We start from the raw sequence: 19,676 nt of genomic DNA, 5'->3' as shown, positions 1-19,676 counted from the left end.
CGGGAATGACGAGGCCGGGGCCCAAAAGGGCCCAGTCAGCGCCCCCAGGTCACACGGCTCCTAGTGGTGGACACAGGTTTCCGTCGGCATCAGCAGGAAGAACAGAGTTCGTGGGTACTCGCGTCCTACAGAGCCAGCCTGGAGGGCGTCTTCCTGACGAGGAGAACCGAGACAGTGCCGGCATCACGGACAGTGCTCGGAGGGTTCGGGTGCGCGGGGACGCCTGCAGGCAGGAGGGCCCCTCCCTGCTGTCCCCGGACTGGAGCCCCGAAACAGGCCTCCAGCATCCAGACCGGAAAGAGGAAGCGAAACTACCTCTACTTCCAGGTGACACGGTCTGATGGACACAGAGTCCCGAGGAAGCCCCTAGATTCTGTCAGAACGAGAGAATGAGTCCAGCAAGCCACAGGATCCAAGAGCGACATGGAGGATCTACCGCATTTTCACACGCGCCATCCGAGCATGACGTCAGGGAGAAAGTTCCGTTCGTGATAACCTCCGAAGGAGCGAAACACTTCGCGAAAGAAGCACAAAACAGACTCTTAACACCACAGAGCAGTGCCGAGGGGAATGAAATGGATCCAGAAGACGCAGGAACACGTCCCACATTCACGGGTCAGGACACGTAGCGTCGGTGCGCGGCGACGCCCTGTCAGCTGACCCGTAGATGGGGCACGACCCCCGTCAGAACCCCAGCTGACCTCGCTGCGGGAATGGGCACGCTGCTTGGAAAACTCACACGAAATTGCACAGAGAATGACCAGAATGATCCCGAAAAAGAGAAACAGAGCAGGAAGACACGTGTTCTGATTTCAAGACCCGCTACAAAGCAGCAGTAAGTGAGACACTGAGCACGGACGGACAGACCGACCTGCGCGCGGACGGACGGAAAGGACGGGACCGAGAGCCCAAACGCAGACACACACACGTGTGGCCAAGAGGCAACCACCGAGCAGGTCGAGACCCACTCAGTGGGGAGAAGCCGGACTTCCCCCGAGAGAGCGGCCCGCGAAGGTGGGGCGCGGACCCCCACCCCACAGCATATGCAAACGTTCACTCAACACGGACCAAAGACTTACATGCACGTGACGAAACTCGGGAAGCATGGGGTGAGTCTTCATGATCTTGGAGCTGCCGCGGGATTCTTAGAAATGGCACCAACGGGGGCACCTGGGCGACGGAGTCAGCGACGTGTCTGACTCTTGGTTTGGGCTCGGGTCACGATCTTCCCAGCTGGGCGGGGGAGCCCCGCTCTGGGCTCCGTGCCCAGCCCCCAGGCTGCCGGAGACTCTCCCTCCGTCTCGCCCCTCCCCCATGCTCGCTCTCTCAATAAACGAGACTTTAAGAGAGGAAGAAAGAAAGAAATGGCACCGAGAGCAGAACAGCAGGAGAGAGACGCTCAAACTGGGCTGCCCCGAAACCGCAAACTCCTGCGTCTCCGCGGCGACCGTCGTGAAGGGGAAGAGAGCCCACAGACGGGAGCGAATGTTCGCAGGTCACGCGTCTTTCAAGGGTGACGAAGGGCTTGGGTGGGGAACACGTGAAGGACTCTGACAAGTCCGTGATGCAAAGACAAGTCACAACTTCCAAATCAGCCGAGGATGTGCACGGCCGTTTGCCTGCCCAGAGAAAAGGCCAGTGAGCCCAGGAAGGAAGCCACAGGTCACCAGTGATCGAGGAACCTACGAGACCCCACGTCACGCCCACCAGACAGCTGAGCCCGCGTGTCGGCCGGCTTGAGGCGCCGGGAGCCCTCGTGCGCGGCAGCTGGGGACACGGGCTGGTGGTTCTGTCCATGGCTGCCGTGGACTCGGCCGTCCCACTCCTAGCCACGAAAACATGGGTCTTTGAACGTCCACAGCGGCCTGTTCACCAACGCCCCAGGCGGCAATGGCCACCGAGCCCATCACTGATGACGGTGCACACCGTGGCCACCCGTTTGCCGGAACACGACTCAGCCACGAGGCCACGTTGTCCTGACACGGCCACAGAGCAGCTGAGCCTGCGTGACAGGAACCGGGCACTGTGCGGTCCAGACCTAAAGCTGGTCGCGGGCGCCTGGGGCTGCAGATGGGGGACGGGGGCCCGAGGCCGGCCGGCAGGTTTCTGGCTGACAGGGCGGAACGTCCTCCCGTTGGCTCTGGTGACAGTGGCCTACCCGCTAATGGCTAACAGTCACGGAGTTTAGCACATTAAATGTGTGAATTATGTCTCGGTAACGCTCTTCTAAAGGGGCAGGAAACAGGTGCCCATGGACAGGTTGGGTCCGCTCCGCCCACGAGGCTGCCCCGCTCACCGCATCACAGCCAGCCCCGCCCATCGGGGAAGCGGCGCGGAGCGGCGCGTCAGGGGCCACCCCGGCAGGAAGGCAGAGCTGGGCAGGGCGGAGGAGGGCCAGCCCAGGGGACGGCAACCCCAGACAGCGGAGGCCAGGCTGCAGCTTCTCCCCGCGTGGCCGTGGCCGGGAGCCTCTTCCCAAGCCCTGTGCCTTACGCCGTTCGTGCAGCTGTGAGCCCCTGACCTCCCCAGGGACGGTCACGTGTTAGTGGGGCTCAGCATGGAAGGAAATCTGTTTCTCCTGCTAAAGGTTCTCCAACATCGCTTCGGAGAGGGCACGGAAAGGGTCTCATGGGAATCTCTAGGGGACCCCTCCAGGGTATCCTTGGGCAGACCCAGGAGCCAGGGTGCTTCCGTTTCTTGGCTCCTGCCTCTCCCCCCACCTGCGAGAGACTCCGGGCAGAGGGGGCCTGCGCAAGGCAAGCAGGGTGGGGTCTCATGCCCCCCAGATGTGTGGCAGAAGCCCCGGGGCCCCCTGTGTGCAGCCAGCGGCCCAGAGCAGGGGCCGCCCACCCCAATCCTAAGGACAAAACTCTTGTTTTTGCCAGAACCCAGACCTCTCTGACCTGCTCGCTCCCCAGCCCCATCCCAGGACCTGCCCCTCACCTCTTCTGCCCCAGGGGCTGTTCCCTCAGTGTGGGTGACGACAGTGGCCACCGTGGCTCAGCCACAGACCTTCGCCGTCAGCCAGGAGCAGGGACGTGTAGGGTCCTCTGCCGCAGCCATCACACGCCGTGGGAGCCCGAGAGGCTGTGGCTGGAGAGCAGTCAGACACAGCCACGTGGCCCCAAACCCCTCTGAAAACCTCTCAAAATGCAACACTCGCTGCCACCGTGGACTGGGAAAGGGACCGACTATTCTGGGAGCTCCAGCCCCGAACAGCACATCAGCAAACAGACACGACACCGAAATCCCGACTCGAGGTACAGTGTTCGGAAAGCCGATCGAGGTTGGCGTTCATGTGCCCCGTATCTCTCCTCCTCTGTAAAGCCCGTCACAGCCCTGGGCCCCTCTGCTTGTCCGGCTACTCCCCGTCTCTCCTCAGCTTGGGAGAGCCCATTCCCAACACACCCCACACCCTGAACTTTTCTTCCTGTGCCTCAACATCAGCGACTAGGTTGTCGGAGGCACCCAGGATCCTGGAAGCCCGCTCACTCAGACTAACTGTGAAGGGCACCCACTCATCCCTGAGTCCAGACTTGTGCAGTGCACAGCCTGGGGAACGTGAGCCCAGATCCTAGGTTGCTGGACTGGGGTGGGCGTCTTTCCTAGGACGCCCAGCTATAGCCGTAACGTACTCTGGTCAGGGCACACCCTTATGACCCCGCATTCAAAAGAAATCATGTACATTCTTACCATTTGCCTTCTATTCTCCACCAGGTTGAGGCCAATAATTCCTAAGAAAGCTCCAAAGCCGAGCTGCCCAGAAAGAAGAACAGGGAAAAGCCTCTGGTTAGCGCCCGAGCCGCCGGCCGGCCTCACGCAAGCAACGCCCAGGACATTGCCACCCTTAGAAGGCTTTCGGCCAAGGGACAAGGCCACTGGTCCCGCCCCCCTGCCGCCCTGACCACCGAGAAGCAGACAGGCCCCTGCCCACTGGGGGGGCTTCTCGGGCTCAGGCTGTGCCAGTGACTGGAATCGAGGTTGCCAAAACCTGACGCGTCTCAACTTCCATGTTCAACTACTTCAAGTCCTGATCGCAGAAAGGAGTGTCGCATGGGCCCCCTCAGCCGGCATAGGGGGACAGCCCCGTGTCCGGGGTCCCCTGGCCCCCCACCCCTGGCAGAAAGGTGGGGCCCCTGGACTACAGGCAGCTCTGAAGTCTTCACTGGTGAGACTTTCCCTGCACAAACACTCCTTGTGTGTGGCCTCAAACACTGCACGGGCAGATCCTGCAGATCGTAAATAAAATAAAGGAGGTGCAGGGGGGCCTAGAGCAAAGTCGACTGCTAGGAGCAGTGCACGTGATTCCCAATCCGAAATGTCCCCTCGACCATCCGGAGCTGGGGAGCACTTCCTGCGGGATCTGTCGCTGTCCTGTCTGCCGGGGGCAATCCTGCCCGCAGCCTAAGTGCGGCGTGGATGGCGGCCCTCCTGCTGCCCCAGGACAGGGACTGACCGGCACAACCACAGCTGGGGCTCCCCGGCCGACCTCCCCTAAGACGCATGTCTGTTCTGCCAGACAGGGTGCGGTCAGCTGTTTTGGGGTGGGTTCAATCCGGAGGTCCTGGGCCGAGTCCAGGCCAGGGTCTGTCCTGCTCTCGCGCCCGGGCCATGGCCGGCTTGGGCGTCCTCCACCACCAGCACCTCCCCCCTCTCCAGCTCAGACCGTGCACCTGCCCTCCTGCACTTGCGTGGGCCCCCCCTGCTCACGCCACCCCGGCCACACGAGGCAGGATGACGGTGTCTCTTGGGGCTGGCCAGCCAGCAGCCGGCACAGCCACAGGGCCCAGGGAGGACACAGGTGCCTCCGGGGGCAGATTCTGCTGACCACGACCACCCACCGTGGCTTCCCTGCCTTACGCTCCAACCCCACGAGCTGGAGTGGAGACTGTCACCCCCCGTGGCCCTCCTAACAGGCCCCGAGGGCAGCAGCACTCACGATGATCCCTGGGCAGTAGCCCCCCACGGTCACGTTCTCCGTCCGGGTGGTGGCGGCAAGGCCGACGGTCAGAATGGCAGCAGAGACCACAAGCAGAGACCCCACAAACCAAAGGGCGTCCTTCTTTCTCCTCGCAAACCCTTCTAGAAGGAGGACAAACGAGGAACTGTCAGCAACAGGTTGGGTTCAGAGTGGGGTCCCCCCAGCCCCACTTTCTGCCCAGGCCACTCCCTCCTCAGGTGACCAAAGTGGCCTCTGGAAGACCCCAGCCCACCCACAGGCATGGATGCCTCTTTCCAGGGCAGGAAATCAGGGCGTCCCTCCCCACCCACCCCACATGAAAGGTCCCCACCCGGCTCCTGGATGTCTTTCCTAAGGACACGCGTTGGCACCACGCAGCCTCACTCGCAGTTCTGTGTCCCCACAGCGGGAACTGGGAGCCGCCGGCCCGGACTCCCTTCAGCCCCCGTTGCTCCAGGGTTCAACACCCGATATCGGACCCCCCAGTGGTGACCCCTATGAGGGTGAGCGGGGACGTTTTCTCCCTGCCCTGCCCTCTTGCCTGAGATTCAGTGCCCCCAGGGCTCACCCCCAAACCATTGCCCACCCTGGTCTGTATGTCCCCCAAAGCCTTCCTCCTGGCAACCCTCAGCAGAGGTCAGGCCTGACCATTTATCATCCCATGAAACAAAGAGTGTTCATTAGGTCCTGCAGGACATCTCTCAGAGGAGCCCGTGCCTCGGCCTTTCTCCCTGACAGCCTTTCTGCTGCCCGGAATAGGAGCATAAAGGCGAAGCCCCAGAGGTCATTCTGGGCCCTGAGGGCACCTTGCAAATGGAGGCCACACTTGCAGGCCGGCGGAGCTGGAAGACAGGCCTGGGCTGTCTACCTCCAAACTCACATAAGCAGAATAAGGTCTCGGACTACAGCTGCCACTTTGGGAGTCCCAGGATCTGTGGGCAGACATCATTCTAGATGTCATGGAACTCTGGAAAGCAGCCAGAGTCTCCATAAAGGAGACCTCTGCCTCGAGTCTTGACGTCTGGGTTTCTCGTTCATCTAACGTTCTTCCCTGCGGTGTGTCTCGGGGAAGGCAGGGAGGCCTCCCTCCCAGGCGCCGTTCACACACAGACACCCACGGCAAGCGCAGCAGCGGGGGCTGCCCAGCCGAGGGAACACAAGCAAGGGGAGCGTGAGTGGGAGAAACAGGCCTCCAGGGGAGCTGGGAGCCCAAAGCAGGGCTCGATCCCAAGACCCTGGGATTATGATCCGAGCCAAAGGCAGAGGCTTAACGGCTGACCCATCCAGACCCCTCTTCTTACTCCTTTTTCAACCAACTTCGTATATATAAATTCCTTTTTTAGAATCTTTTTAAATTTTTATCTTTACAGTCATATTCCATCCCTTCATCGTGTTTACCCTTATTTTTCTGCATACATATAAGTTTTTCTTTCTTTAAAATTTTGGGAGGTAGTTTCTTCTAACAGACCAAAATACCCAAAACCAAGGGTTTGGCTATGTTCTACTCACCAGTCTAATATATATATATTTTTTCTTTTTTCCAAGTTTGTTTCACACACACCCCCCCCCCAGTTTTGGGTCTCTTCTGATTTGGTTAGTGTATATTTTTCTGCGGTCATTGCTACCCTTTTAGTATTTTGTTCTCTCATTCATCTATTCTTATGTGGATAAAATGATAAGGCAGAAAAACCACACAAAAAATAATAAATAAAAGAACCAGAAGCAGTACCAAAGTCTAGGGACCTAATCAATACGGACATAAGTAATATGTCAGAACCAGAGTTCAGAATGACGATTCTCAAGGAGCTTGCTGGGTTCGAGAGAAGATTGGAGGATACTAGAGAAGCCCTTTCTGGAGAAATAAAAGAACTAAAATCTAACCAAGTTGAAATTTAAAAAGCTATTAATGAGATGCAATAAAAATGGAGGCTCTCACTGCTAGGATGAATGAAGCAGAAGAGAGAATTGGTGATACAGAAGATCAAATGACAGAGAATAAAGAAGCTGAGCAAAAGACAAACAACTACTGGACCACGAGGGGAGAATTCGAGAGATAAGTGATACCATAAGACAAAACAACATTAGAATAATTGGGATTCCAGAAGAAGAAGAAAGAGATGGGAGGGCAGAAGGTATATTGGAGCAAATTATAGCAGAGGATTTCCCTAATTTGGTGAAGGGAACAAGCACCAAAATCTAGGATGCGCAGAGAACCCCACTCAACTCAATAAAAATAGGTCCACACTCCATCATCTAATAGTAAAACTTACAAGTCTCAGTGATAAAAAGAAAATCCTGAAAGCAGCTCGGGACAAGAAGTCTGTAACATACAATGGTAAGAATATTAGGTTGTCAGCATACCTATCCACAGGGACCTGGCAGGCCAGAAAGAACTGGCATGGTATATTCAGAGCACTAAATGAGAAAAACATGCAGCCAAGAATAGTATATCCAGCTAGACTGTCACTGAATAGAGAAGGAGAGATAAAAAGCTTCTATGACAAAAATTGAGAGAACTTGCAAACACCAAACCAACTCCATAGGAAATATTGAAAGGGCTCCTCTAAACAAAGAGAGAGCCTAAAATTAGTAGACTAGAAAGGAACAGAGAATATACAGTAACAGTCGCCTGACAGGCAATACAATGGCACTAAATTCATATCTCTCAATAGTTACCCTGAATGTGAATGGGCTAAATGCCCCAATCAAAGGACACAGGGTGTCAGAATGGATAAAAAAAAAGACCCATCAATATGCCAACTGCAAGAAACTCACTTTAAACCCAAAGACACCTCCAGATTTAAAGTGAGGGGGTGGGAAACAATTTGCCAGGCTAATGGACATTAAAAGAAAGCTGGGGTGGCAATCCTTATTTCAGATAGTTTAGATTTTAAGCCAACGGCTATAAAAAGAGATGAGAAAGGACACTATATCATACATAAAGGGTCTGTCCAACAAGAAGATCTAACAATTTCAAATATCTGTGCCCCTAACGTGGGAGCAGCCAATTATATAAACCAATTAATAACAAAATCAAAGAAACATATTGACAATAATGCAGTAATAGTAGGGGACTTTAACACCTCCCTCACTGAAATGGACAGATCATCCAAGCAAAAGAAACAGTCAATAAAACCAAAAGACAACTAAGATATTTGTAAATGACATATCAGATAAAGGGCTAGTATCCAAAATCTACAAAGAACTTATCAAACTCAACACCCAAAGATCAAATAATCCAATCAAGAAATGGGCAGAGGACATGAACAGACATTTCTCCAAAGAAGACATCCAGATGGCCAACAGACACATGAAAAAACGCTCCACGTCACTCGGCATCAGGGAAATACAAATCCAAACCACATTGAGACCCCAGTTCATGCCAGTCAGAATGGCTAAAATTAACTAGTCAGGAGACAACAGATGCTGGCGAGGATGCGGAGAAAGGGGAATCCTTCCACACTGCTGGTGGGAATGCGAGCTGGGTGGAAAGCAGCATGGAGGTTCCTCGAAAAACTGAAAATAGAGCTACCCTATGACCCAGCGATTGCATTACTGGATATTTACCCCAAAGATACAAACGTAGTGATCCAAGGGACACGTGCACCCGAATGTTCATAGCAGCAATGTCCACAACAGCCAAACTATGGAAAGAGCCTAGATGTCCATCCACAGATGAATGGATAAAGAAGACGTGGTATATATACACAATGGAATACTATGCAGCCATCAAAAGAAATGAAATCTCACCATTTGCAGTGACGTGGATGGAACTAGAGGGTATTACACTGAGCGAAATGAGTCCATCAGAGAAAGACAATGATCATAGGATCTCCCTGATATGAGGAATTTGAGAGGCAGGACGGGGGGTTTGTGAGGGAAAAATGAAACAAGCTGGGATCGGGAGGGAGACAAACCATAAGAGACTCTTCATCTCACAAAACAGACTGAGGGTTGCTGGGGGAAGGGAGGGCGGGGAGAGGGGGGTGGGGTTATGGACACTGGGGGAAGTTGTGTGCTATGGTGAGTGCTGTGAAGTGTGTAAACCTGGCGATTCACAGACCTGCACCCCTGGGGCTACTGCTACCTTGTATGTTAATAAAAAAGGAAAAGACAAAATCGGGTGTTTCATTGCACACCCAGTTCTTCAGTCAACATCGTGTGTGTTTGGGGGGGAGCGGCCGCAGACCTGAGCCCAACCTCCGGGCTGGCCGCTGCACACACTCACGTGACGCCCCGACGGTTTGGGTGTGACTGTGCACGCCTCTGGTGGCTCAGCGAAGCTCAGTGGCAAGTCCAGGTGTGGCCCCCGTGACGGGGACTCAGACACACGCAGAAGCGAGTCGTCCGTGAGCTCACACGCACGTCCTCCTCCTCAAAGCACTTTCGGGTGCTTTTTCCTCAGTTCGTGCATCGCACACGTTAGGCCCGAGGCGTCAGACGGTCCGGCGTCCGCTCCCCGCGGTGCACCTGCCGCGGCCTCTCCGCGCCTCGCACGCCCGCCTGGCAGCACGTCCCGGTCCGAGCCCGCAGGGACGCTCCCGTGGCCGCTCATGGAGCCAGAAGCCAAGCACGGCTCCCCGGGCCTTCCCGCGTCCTCCGCTTTGTCCCGGGTCTGACCTTCCCTCCAAGGCTGCGGCTCCAGGAGGCCCCGCCGCTCCGGCAGCGCTCCGGGACCGTCCCCAGGTGAACCAGGGGCCGGAAGGACAGCGGCGGGGCCCACGCGGGACGCGGGAAGCTCAGCGCCGGCCAGCGGCGGAGTCCTGACCCCACGCACAACACAGGTAGCGAGGAGAAGACTCCTGCCCGTACACACTGTTTCTCAACACGGGACATGACATAAAAATAAGGGAACGGGAAAGAAACTCAAGGAAGGAAGGTAGGACATGTTTATAATTCCCCTAAGACAGGCAGCAACGACCTGGTTTGGGAGACAACATGGTCCCGCGCTGGAGGAAGACCGCAGAGCCCCCGACCGGCCCCGAGCCCTCCTGCCCGTCACCGGACTGTCGGCACGTGCGCTGCTACGAGCAACGGGTCCCGCCTCAACCGAGATCTCTCCTGTCCGCTTTCTACCCCGCGGGCAGCTGCCCAGGCCGGCCGGGTGGCCTCTAGCCGCCCGGAGGGGAGGCCCGTGGAGCAGGATCTGTCTGCCCTGTGTGCTGCTGGAGTGCTGGAGCCCACACCCGGCTCAGACCGACAGGCGGCTTTCTGAGTGTGGCCTGGAGGCCCTGACCTGTTTCCCGCCCTGGACAGGAGAGGCAGAGCCAGCTTCCCCCGGCCCTCGGCGCTGAAAGGGCCAGCGAGAGCACGGGAGAGCTGGGGGCGCAGGGAGGTCGGGAAAGGCTCCTGGCGGGTGCAGAGCACATTGTGACAGGTAGCGGGTGCCGTTAACCGGCTTTCCTCCCTCTGGAGAGGCGTTTGAGGGGCGACGCTGAAGGCCACCAGCGGCATCTCCCCGTTACCCCAGCCCCCGCCCTCTCCCTGCCACAGCTCCTGGGGAAGCCTGGCCGCATCCAGGCGGAGCAGATCCCGTTCCTGAGACCGGGTGCTGTGGCTGGGACGCGTCCCGGGTCACGGTCTCCCTGAAACAGGGCCTTGGCCTCCCGGAGAGAAGCCACGTGGGGACACCTGGTCCCAGAGGCAAAGTGACGTCCCCTGGGGAAAGAGACCCGTGCAGAACCCTGCGACTCAGCCATCTGCTTCCTGTTTCCTGATCTTATGGGGGACAGGGGCAGCGTGCTGACCACAGAAACATCGAGTGACAGGACTCAGAAGGCCAGCCAGCTGCCCCAGTGGCTGTGCTTTAGGTAAGAGCCCAATCCTGGTAGAATTCCTCATCAGAGGGAAAACGAAGTGCTCTTCAAACCAGCCGTCACTGCAGGGTGATGACATAGTAACAAGCAGTGACAGCCCTCATTGTCGCCAACGCTGGTGAGAAGCGCCCAGTGAGTAAGCCGGGTCTGGAGGGAGAAAACACAGGCTCACGGAGCACCGAGCGTGGAGGATATGCGTCTGTTTCTCTCAACCAAGAAGCCAGATTCTTTTGTCATTCATTATTTAACAATCAAACAACATCGACCCCTCTGGTTTTTAATAAGAGACGCCCCAAAGGTGCCACAGGCAGCCGGGCACGTCCAGTGGGACACCCACACCCAGCCCCGCAGGGGGGAGGCGCACAGGGCCCGTCCTGCGGTCTCCACTGGGAAGCCTCGCTGCCCCTTTCAGAGTCTGCCCTGACCCCCCTGAGGAAAACACACCCTCTCTTCTGGCCCCTGAGCCTCCTCCAGGCTGCGGCAGGTCTGGCCAAAGAACAGGGTTCCAGGAACTTGTGGGGCAGAAGGCTGTGGGGGGTCGGAACAGAGCTGCGGCCACCATCCCCTGAGCCGAGGTCTAGTAACGCCTGGGCTAGGGCAGGGGAGGCAGAGGGCAGGATCCCTGGTAACAGACTGGGTGACAGGGAGGTGCCTCGACCCTGCCCTCCACCCCCGCGCAGGACTGCAGCCCGCGGCCTGTCCCCAGCACAGCCAGGATGCCGGCGGCCCTCTCACCTGTTGTGTCCAGCAGGGCCAGGGGCCCAGGCGCCGGCGGCTGCATCCCGGGGTAGGGCTGCCGTCCGGGTGCCCAGTGCACGGAGGCTGTCTGGGCTGGCAGGGATCTCCCAGGATCGGAGGATCTGTGGCCCTGAGCCCCGCCCCTTCTCTGTAGCGACCGCCTCCTTCCCACCTGCACTCCCGCCCTCCCTACCCTCCCCACCCCCCCACCCCCCCTGCCGCCACAGGTCCGGATACTCGGATACGGATACTCGGATACTCGGAGGGGGCAGGGACCAGGAAGTGGAGAGCCTGGAGGAGACCAGCTGGGAAGTCCTGCAGGATCTCTGGTCAGGGCTGCGGGGCTGCGGGGTATGCCTTGTTAGGGACGGACGCCTGGGGGCCGGCCCACCTGCCCTCACGGCTGCCGCAGCTGCTTCTGCCCCTGTCCAGAGGGGTTAGGGTTAGGGCCACTCCCCTTGGATAAAGGAATACAGGCCCCGTCACACCCCTCCCCCGCTCACCTTCACCCCCGTCAGGCTGGCACTGAGTAAAACCCCCGGTTAGGATGGGAGGAGCCAGAGAATGGGGTCCCAGGACCCATTGCCTCGCTTGGCGGCAAGGAGAGGGTCTTGCAAAGACCGTTGGTGCCATGACCGTTGGTGTCAGAGCCGGCCCCTGAGGCAGAGCTCCCGGCCTCCTGGGAATCAGGGGAGTGTTGTGGGAAGCAGCACTGTGCCCCCACGGGGTTGGCCGGTCAGTGGCGAGGCAGGGACTTGGACTTGGACTAGGACCCGGCCCTTCCTCCCCAAGGACGCGCCCACGAGCCCAGGCTACCCACTGCTGTCATCGAAAACCTATGTCTTACGGAACTGGGACCCTGAGCTTGACCTTGACCCCCCGACCCCGACTCTGTGCATGCAGCATTTGTGACGAAGGCCACCACTCTCCGGGGGCCCACTGCTAGCACGGACACACGGCTCGGCCCCGCCTGCGGCCGCAGCACAACAGGCACAGCCGGGCGCTCCCGTCGGCACGGGGGCTCCGACAAAATAGGGACAGAGTGGCGGCAGGAGGGGTCACCACATGGGTCTCCCTGTGAAGGTGGCGCCTGCGAGGCAGGCCACCATTCGGATGCTGTGCCGGGGAGGCAGACCCAGCCCGAGGAGCCAGCGAGGGGGTCAGAGGGCCCCCCGGGTGGCTGGAGGGGAGCAGCAGCCCACAACAGCCCATCCCGTCCACATTGTGGTGGCCACAGGCAATCCCAATGCTGATCCCCTTACACAGATGGGGAAACCGAGGCCCCAGGAGGCTAAGTGCATGACCAAGGGCAGATCTAGAATTCTTCCAAACCCTGCACCTGTCACTGCGGGGAGTGACTACAAGTCATTCCTTGGACCTCCTCCCCGCCCGGTGTGACTCAGCTCTTGTGCCATGGTGCCCACTGACCACGGGTTGGCCCACCTCAAGGGGACACTGCAGCCCGCAGCAAGCTGACCTCAGCAGAGAGCAATGGCCTGGGATCAGGGTTTTTTTAAATGTCATTTAATTTAGCTCTTGCTAAGACAATTAAGAGGAAATCGGCCCTCTTCCAGTCTGAAGATAATCAGGGGGCTGGACAAATACATATTGACGTTAAGAAGATCACGTAGACACAGACTCAGCGAGCGGGGCTCTGAGTCCTGCCACACGGGCGCACCGTCCAGGCAGACCTGCTGGGACATCCAGGGCAGCTGGCGTGACGACGGCAAGGACAGGAAGGCAACAGGCATGAGGGGCCGGGCCTTGCGTCAGCAAAGACGTGTTTGCCGCCAGCAATGCGGCTTCTGGGAGACTTGCGGAGAACGGGTCCTGGAGACAGATGCACGGTCTGGAAAGTCACTGGAGGACAAACCACACAACAGGGAAGGCGCCCAGGGTTGGCCTCTGCGGTCCCAGATGTGCGGATTTCACTGCAAGTGGAAGACAGATCACCTCCGCTGACGGGCGCGCCACAGCGGAGCAAAGCACGAAAGAAGGGAGGTGGGGTCCTTGTGGGGGGCTCATGGCCGTGTTGGGGTCCCAGGGAGTGGGTGCAGGGGGCACTGGATCTGGGGGGTGGTCATGGGAGACACGCAGGGTCCCGGGGGTGGTCGTGCGGGGCATGTGGGGACGCCGAAGGCCACGCAGGGCGTCTGTCTCCCGCTGTCTTCTCTGCTGCCCACGCCCCCGAGCCAGGTGGCGCAGCTTCCTTGCCTGCCTCTTCCGTGTCTTCGTGTAGGACCAGCGCGGACACGGAGCCCGCGTGTGAGTCGCGTTAAGAGCGGCTCCGCTCGGGCCGGGGCTCCGCCATTGAGCGTCCGCCTTCTCGCGGGGTCCTGGGATCGAGCCCCGCGTCAGGCTCCCTGCTCGGCGGGGAGCCTCTTCTCCCTCTGCCCCTCCCCTGCTTGCGCTCAGTCTCTCTCTCTGTCTCTGACAAATACGGAAATGAAATATTTAAAAACAAAAACAGAAACGATCGGTAACCTCCATGCCCCCAGTGAGAGTTTCGACGTCGAAGCCGCTCACGTGGCTGCTGGGGCTGCTGGGAGCAAGGTCGCGCGTGGTGCAGACGGTCGTTCCCCGCCAAGGGCCAGGGCGCACCCCGGGGGGACCGTGTCATCCCTCGGTCATGTGAGGACGTTCGACCCTCGGCGAGAAGGACCCCGTGCGGAAGGTCCGGCGGCTGGAGGGACGAGCCTGGGGTTCGCTCAGACGCGGGGGCCGGGGAGGGGCCCCCTGCTGGCGGCAGCCCCAGCGTGGGCTCGGGTTTGGGGGCGTCCGAAGGACGGCTTCCACGGGGAAGCGCCGTGGGGGTGTCCCGACCCCAAGGAAGGGTCTCCTTGGCGCTCTGGAACATTGGGCACCTCCCTTCGCTGGCGAACGAGCTCGGCAAACCGCCCCCGTTGTTCCGTTAGTGACGATGGCACCGGCGGGGCTTTCCCAGCCGCTGATTTCCTCGGTCCCTGTCGGGAGGGAAAACACAGCGCATGCGAAGGCGCCTGTGACAGCGGCTGCAGGGACGCGCCCTCGGCACGCCCGCCGCGACCTCCCCCTGCGTGAGCACGGGTCCCAGCGCACCCCTGGAAACGCCCGAGCCCCCCCACCCGAGCGGCTCTCCCGGAGCCTCCGCGGCCCTCCGAGCCCGCGTCCCTTCAGACCGCGAGCAAGCTGGGCGGCGGCTCTCCCTGGCTGAGCCCGGGCCCACGCCCCCGCCCCCGTGCTCACAGCTTCTCCCCGAGGCCTTACTTAATCTCTATAATATCATTTCACAAATGAAGAAACAGGCCCCGAGAATTTAAATAATTTTTCCAAAGTCAAGAATCTGTTCAATGGCAGAAACCAAATCTGAGCCAGGTCAGCCGGATCTCGGCCTCCACAAGGGATAGGGCGTATTGACCTGACTGCAGACATTTAATTTAATCTTTCATTCCCATGACCAGCAAAGGTCTCTTGGGGTCCATCTGTGCACAAGACAGGAGGAGGACCACGCAGAAGGGCCGTGCAGACCGGGGTGTTCCGAGCATGGCGACCTCGCGGAGAAAGCGGGACTAGAGCAGGCCGTCAGTTCAATGGTCCGAGCGCTGGCCAGGTCGCCATGCTAACAGAGGTCCGTGGACGGGTCCAGCGAGGGACACCCCGGCGCCCCAGCAGCAGACCCACACCGGCCCCCGCGGGAACCCAGACCTGGGACACCGAGCTTCCCGGGCAGGCCTGCATCCAGGACAGAGAGGAGGCCGGTGGTTCCAGGGGTCCACCTGGTGCCGGGAGGAGGTCGGCCGTGTGTCAGGCCTGAGGACCCAGCCAGGAAGGGGAGAGCTCCAAAGGCTCAGGGGTGAGGCCGTGCAGGAGGGCGGGAGGCCGCCGTCGCCACGATTCCGGACCACAGGACACCTCCCCTCCATCCCCTGACTTCCCAGCAGGAGCCCTCGTCCTCGGGGCCCCACGTGCACGCACGCGCATGGACACACATACACGTACATGTGCACACTAGCACACATGGGCACACGTGTGGACACACAGACACGTGCGGATGGGAGACAGCGTTTGGCGGGGGGCATCTGGTCACCCACCCTCGTGACTGTCCCCAAGACCCACCTCCTCCCTGCCGGGTGGGGGGAGGACACTGGCGGGCTGTGTGGGTCCTGCTGGGGCCGGCTGACCTCCCCCACGCCTCTCTTACTGCCTCTCCGTTTCCTGCGGGAGCCTCTGCAGGAGCAAAGATGGAAAAGGCCTGGGGGTCTCTGCCCGTCCCTCCTGGCCTGGGGGTCTCTGCCCGTCCCTCCTGGCCTGGGGGTCTCTGCCTGTCCCTCCTGCCACAGGCCCCTCCCTGAGGCCTCTGATCCTGATCAAAGAAGGAAGTAGAAGAAGAAAACAGAATTTCGTATCTTGAATTACAGTCTCAGAGAGTTAAAAATACATGAGCAGGCCACCCGAGGAGGAGAAGCCTGGGGGCCCCGCATGGCAGTGGAGCCCGGCTGGGCGGCCGGGGCGCAGAACCAGCCTTCCAAAGGCACCAAGAACCAAAAGCTTTGCCTCTTTTGGACAAAAGCAGGGTGGGCAGCCCTGGGGCGCAGGGTGACCGCAGCACATGGTGGCTCTCCTGGGAAATGCGTTCACACGGGACAGTCGTGGGCTCAGAGCAGCATCCGTCTCGAGGCTGGCGCTCCGAGGGCACCTGCGGGGGAAGCCTGCAGAAACGCCACTTCCACACAGCAGTTAGCTTCCTGCCAGGTCGGGGTGCATGCTGGTCACATAATCCCCCCTCGCTGGGCCCCCGCCACGCCGTCTTCTGCAGTAGGACTCGCCGGAGACCTCGCAGGAGTCTGACTGGCAGGAAGAGCGGTTTATTGAAGCAGACGGGGCCGGCGGGCAGGGAGGACGTGAGGATGGGGTGTGGCATTCCCAGCTTAAATAGAGAAGAAACAGAAATTAGCCCGGAGCGGCCTTTCTCATCCACAGACAGTCTGTTTCCTCCCGTTTGCTCCAGAACCAGGGGCCTGGGCAGGGGGCACGCGTGTGGACACAGCCTGGCTCTCACCTCGCGGGAGCGCAGAGCACACAGCAAAACCCGACTCCCTCCTGTAACCGGATGACCCTGAATCGAAGCTCGGGGAATGAATAATGTAGACCGGCACGCCGAGCGAGGGTGTCCGCCCCTGTCTGTCCTCACGGGGGAGGTGGGACAGGACAGGAGACCTTCTCAGAGACATGAATTTTTTAAATTAAAAACACTCTCCGGGCTCTGCCAGGAGGGCCCGTGAGCGCGATCTCTCTATCGAGCCCGGGCAGGAAGGCTCCCTGCGTCCCCAGGAGCTCCCGTGTCAAGGTCCCTGCGCTCACACGCTGCCCACCCCAGAAGCCTGAGGCCCACCCACGAGTCCCGGGAGCAGGAACAGCCTTCCCGCCGCAGGTTCGGCAAACACTGGCTCGTCCAGTGCCCCCTGTTTCGGGGAGACGACCTGCAGAGTGCACGTGCCCGCGCAGTCTCCAGGCACAGCTGTGGCGCTCGGGGGAAGCTCGGCGCACCCCCGGCTTCCCCAGCCTGGAGGCCGCACCCAGGGAACCGCACGGCAAGCGGGGACCTGGCCTGGGCGTTGGAAGGCGGGCAGCAGCACCCCACACGGCTCCTCTCATCACACCGGGGTCACAGCCTGGCCTCCGACGGCCTCTGAGGTCCCGCTGACCCTGGAGGAAGAAGCCTGACGTAGAAACACCTTTCCTCCACGTAACTGGGGCTGAGGTTCGGTTTTCACAAACCCAAAGCAAGCCCCTTGTCCGCGTCTTACGTGGTCTGGGTAGCGCCTGAGCCCGCCTCAGGCTTGCGTGTAATTCCGCACCTTCCGATTGAGGTCTGCCTTGTGAGCCGCCTGCTGTCCGCTGGCCTGGCCTGGGCTCGGCCCGGCTCTCCCGGGCCGGGCGGCCTGAGCGAGCTCCCTGGCGGGGAGGAGGGAGCCCGGGATCGAGGGAGCTAATCTAGGGAGACCGCAAACAAGTGGCCGCCCGCTGGCCGTGAGGGGGCCTGGGAAGCCCGGCACGGGTGTTGGCCGGACACGCGGGGCCGCCAGCTGCCCGCAGGCACTCTCGGCCGTGCTGGGCGGTCCCGGCATCCATGCCACGCGATGGCCGTTCCAGACGTCCATCCGCGTCATGGTGTGCAAGGGACTGTCCGCTGCACCCTGGGCCTCCGGTGCCATGTTAGGAACACTGGGTCTCCCTGCAGGAAGGTATCTGTGCTCCAACACAGCGCCCACGGGGCGGCCACCGGCTCAGCACGCCTCTCACTGTCCACACCAGGGGGACACAGCGAGGGGGTGGGGAGGGTCTCATTCCCGCGGGGCTCAGCACCACTGTGTGCGGGACTCAGAGCCTTGTCACGGACGGGGGAGGGTGGAGGTCCAGGGTCCACTCATCCGTGCTGGTGCACGGGGCCGGGGCCATGCATGTCCCTCGTGGGCCCGGCCTCACTGGGCTGGTTCCCCCGAGGCCCTCTGGCTGGAGAGCCCCTCCCCCCGGGGGCTGCTTTCCTTTGTGCCTATGGTGGCCTCGCCAGTGCCTGGCGTAGGTTCCGGGAGGCACAAGTGCCCTCCTCAGATCAGGCCCAGCCAGCTGCTTCCTTCTCTCCACACTCGGCCTTCCTAGGGGTGTCTTGCGCTGGTGCGGCCCCCGCTGCCCCCCCGGGTGGGGCGGGGGAAGACAAGAGCCCATCATGCCCAGAACCAGAGCTGACTTCACACTTAGCTCTGGGGAGCTACGGGGGGAGTGGCTTATGCTCCCCGCCCTCTGGGTGACAACAGTCCCACTCCGGGCTGCCCCGCAAGGGCTTGGGCAGAGTGACTGTCAAGAACACCGTTGCCTGTGGGACCCACAGGAGTAAGGACAGCCAGACCTGCTGCCGTGAGCCCCTGTGAAACCCCAGCAACCCCTGTCCTCTGCCCTGACTGATTCCCTGTTCATCCTGGGCTCCCAGGGTCCTGCCTGGGGTCAAGCAGAGGAAGGGTCGAATTGAGCTTACAACAGGTGCTGGGCCACCCACGGCCACGGAGGAAGCCTCTGTGCACCACGCGGACGGGCGTCTCAGCACCTGCCTTACACGTGGGCACGGTGGGGCATGGGAGGGGCGTGCACCAGGTGACGGCAGAGCACGGAGAGGAGACAGGCGCGGCCCCGTGCTTCCCTGCAGCGTCTGCTACGACGCTCACACCTGCCCTCCCCGGCGCATGCAGCGGCTCCTGCGGCCCGTCAGCCAGCGGGTCCGTCAGCACCGGCCCACGTGCCCTCTGGTCCGTCTCTGTCCACGGTGGCCACAGGGCCACTCCCTTACGCAGTGTCTCCGACAGCTGTGTGGAAAGGAAGGGAACCACACCTGCAAACACCTCTAACCTCCACGAGGAGCAGAATAAACCCCCTCGAGGCACGGTGGAGGGAGCCAGGTGGAGGTGTGCAAATCCAGGTGCCTTGGGATTCGAAGTCCGGGGAGGAGCGGCCCCGCAAGCACTTTGCTTACGTCCGACAGTCGTGAGACAAGAGCGGTTGTGCGTGTGCATCTGCGTGTGTGTCCACATGTGTGCGTGTCTGCAGGCGTCTACACGTGTGTGTGCGTGTGTGTACACGTGTCTGCGGGTGTGTGCCAGCGTGTAAGCGTGTGTCTGCCTGTGCACATGTACATGCATGTGTGTGCACAGGTGTGTGTGTGTGACTTTGAAGGAAAGAACACAAGCACCATTCATCATCCAGAATCTGGTTTATTTTTGCCTTTTTCTGCTTGAACAGAAACTGCATTTTGTTTTTCACAAAAATTTCACAAAATTTCACAAAAAATTGCATGTGTCCTTTGGACCCTAGTGTTTCCAGGGTCCATCTGCTGCCTGGCCCCCCCGGGGAGAAATCCCATGGGTGCTTTCCCCACCGTGGTGCATTTCTGGGAACCCCAGACACGCAGGGGTGATTGTTGCCGGGCTGTGGCCGTAGCTGTGCGAGAGGCCGAGGCCCCCCGAGGGGGAATCGAGGCCGGTTTGGAAGACCGTCGGTGGCTGTGGTATGCAGGACCGTAGGGGCAGTGATGGTCAGGGGATCCCCCCCTTAGCCCTGTGTGGGCAGCCCCCGAGCCAGAGACAAGCCCGCAGGTGCCCAAAGGCCCTGACAGCCACCAAGGCTGAGCGTCC

The 19,676-nt window shown here is 60.1% G+C and overlaps 1 protein-coding gene across 1 annotated transcript in view; it reads right to left on the bottom strand.

Annotated features, from left to right (window-relative positions):
* The window catches only part of TMEM255B (transmembrane protein 255B), a 36,778-nt gene extending 25,221 nt beyond the window's left edge, over positions 1–11,557 (bottom strand). Inside the window, exons 1-3 of the mRNA XM_044250315.1 lie at positions 11,512–11,557; positions 4,940–5,082; positions 3,694–3,756 (exon numbers count right to left, since the gene is read on the bottom strand). Coding sequence (XP_044106250.1) covers positions 3,694–3,756; positions 4,940–5,082; positions 11,512–11,557 — 252 coding nt within the window. The remainder of the gene's footprint in view (positions 1–3,693; positions 3,757–4,939; positions 5,083–11,511) is intronic.
* Between the last annotated feature and the right edge of the window lie 8,119 nt (positions 11,558–19,676).

Source organism: Neovison vison, chromosome 5, assembly GCF_020171115.1.
Source record: "Neovison vison isolate M4711 chromosome 5, ASM_NN_V1, whole genome shotgun sequence".
Classification (NCBI taxonomy): domain Eukaryota; kingdom Metazoa; phylum Chordata; class Mammalia; order Carnivora; family Mustelidae; genus Neogale; species Neogale vison.
This window is presented reverse-complemented; position numbering and strand designations above follow the sequence as displayed.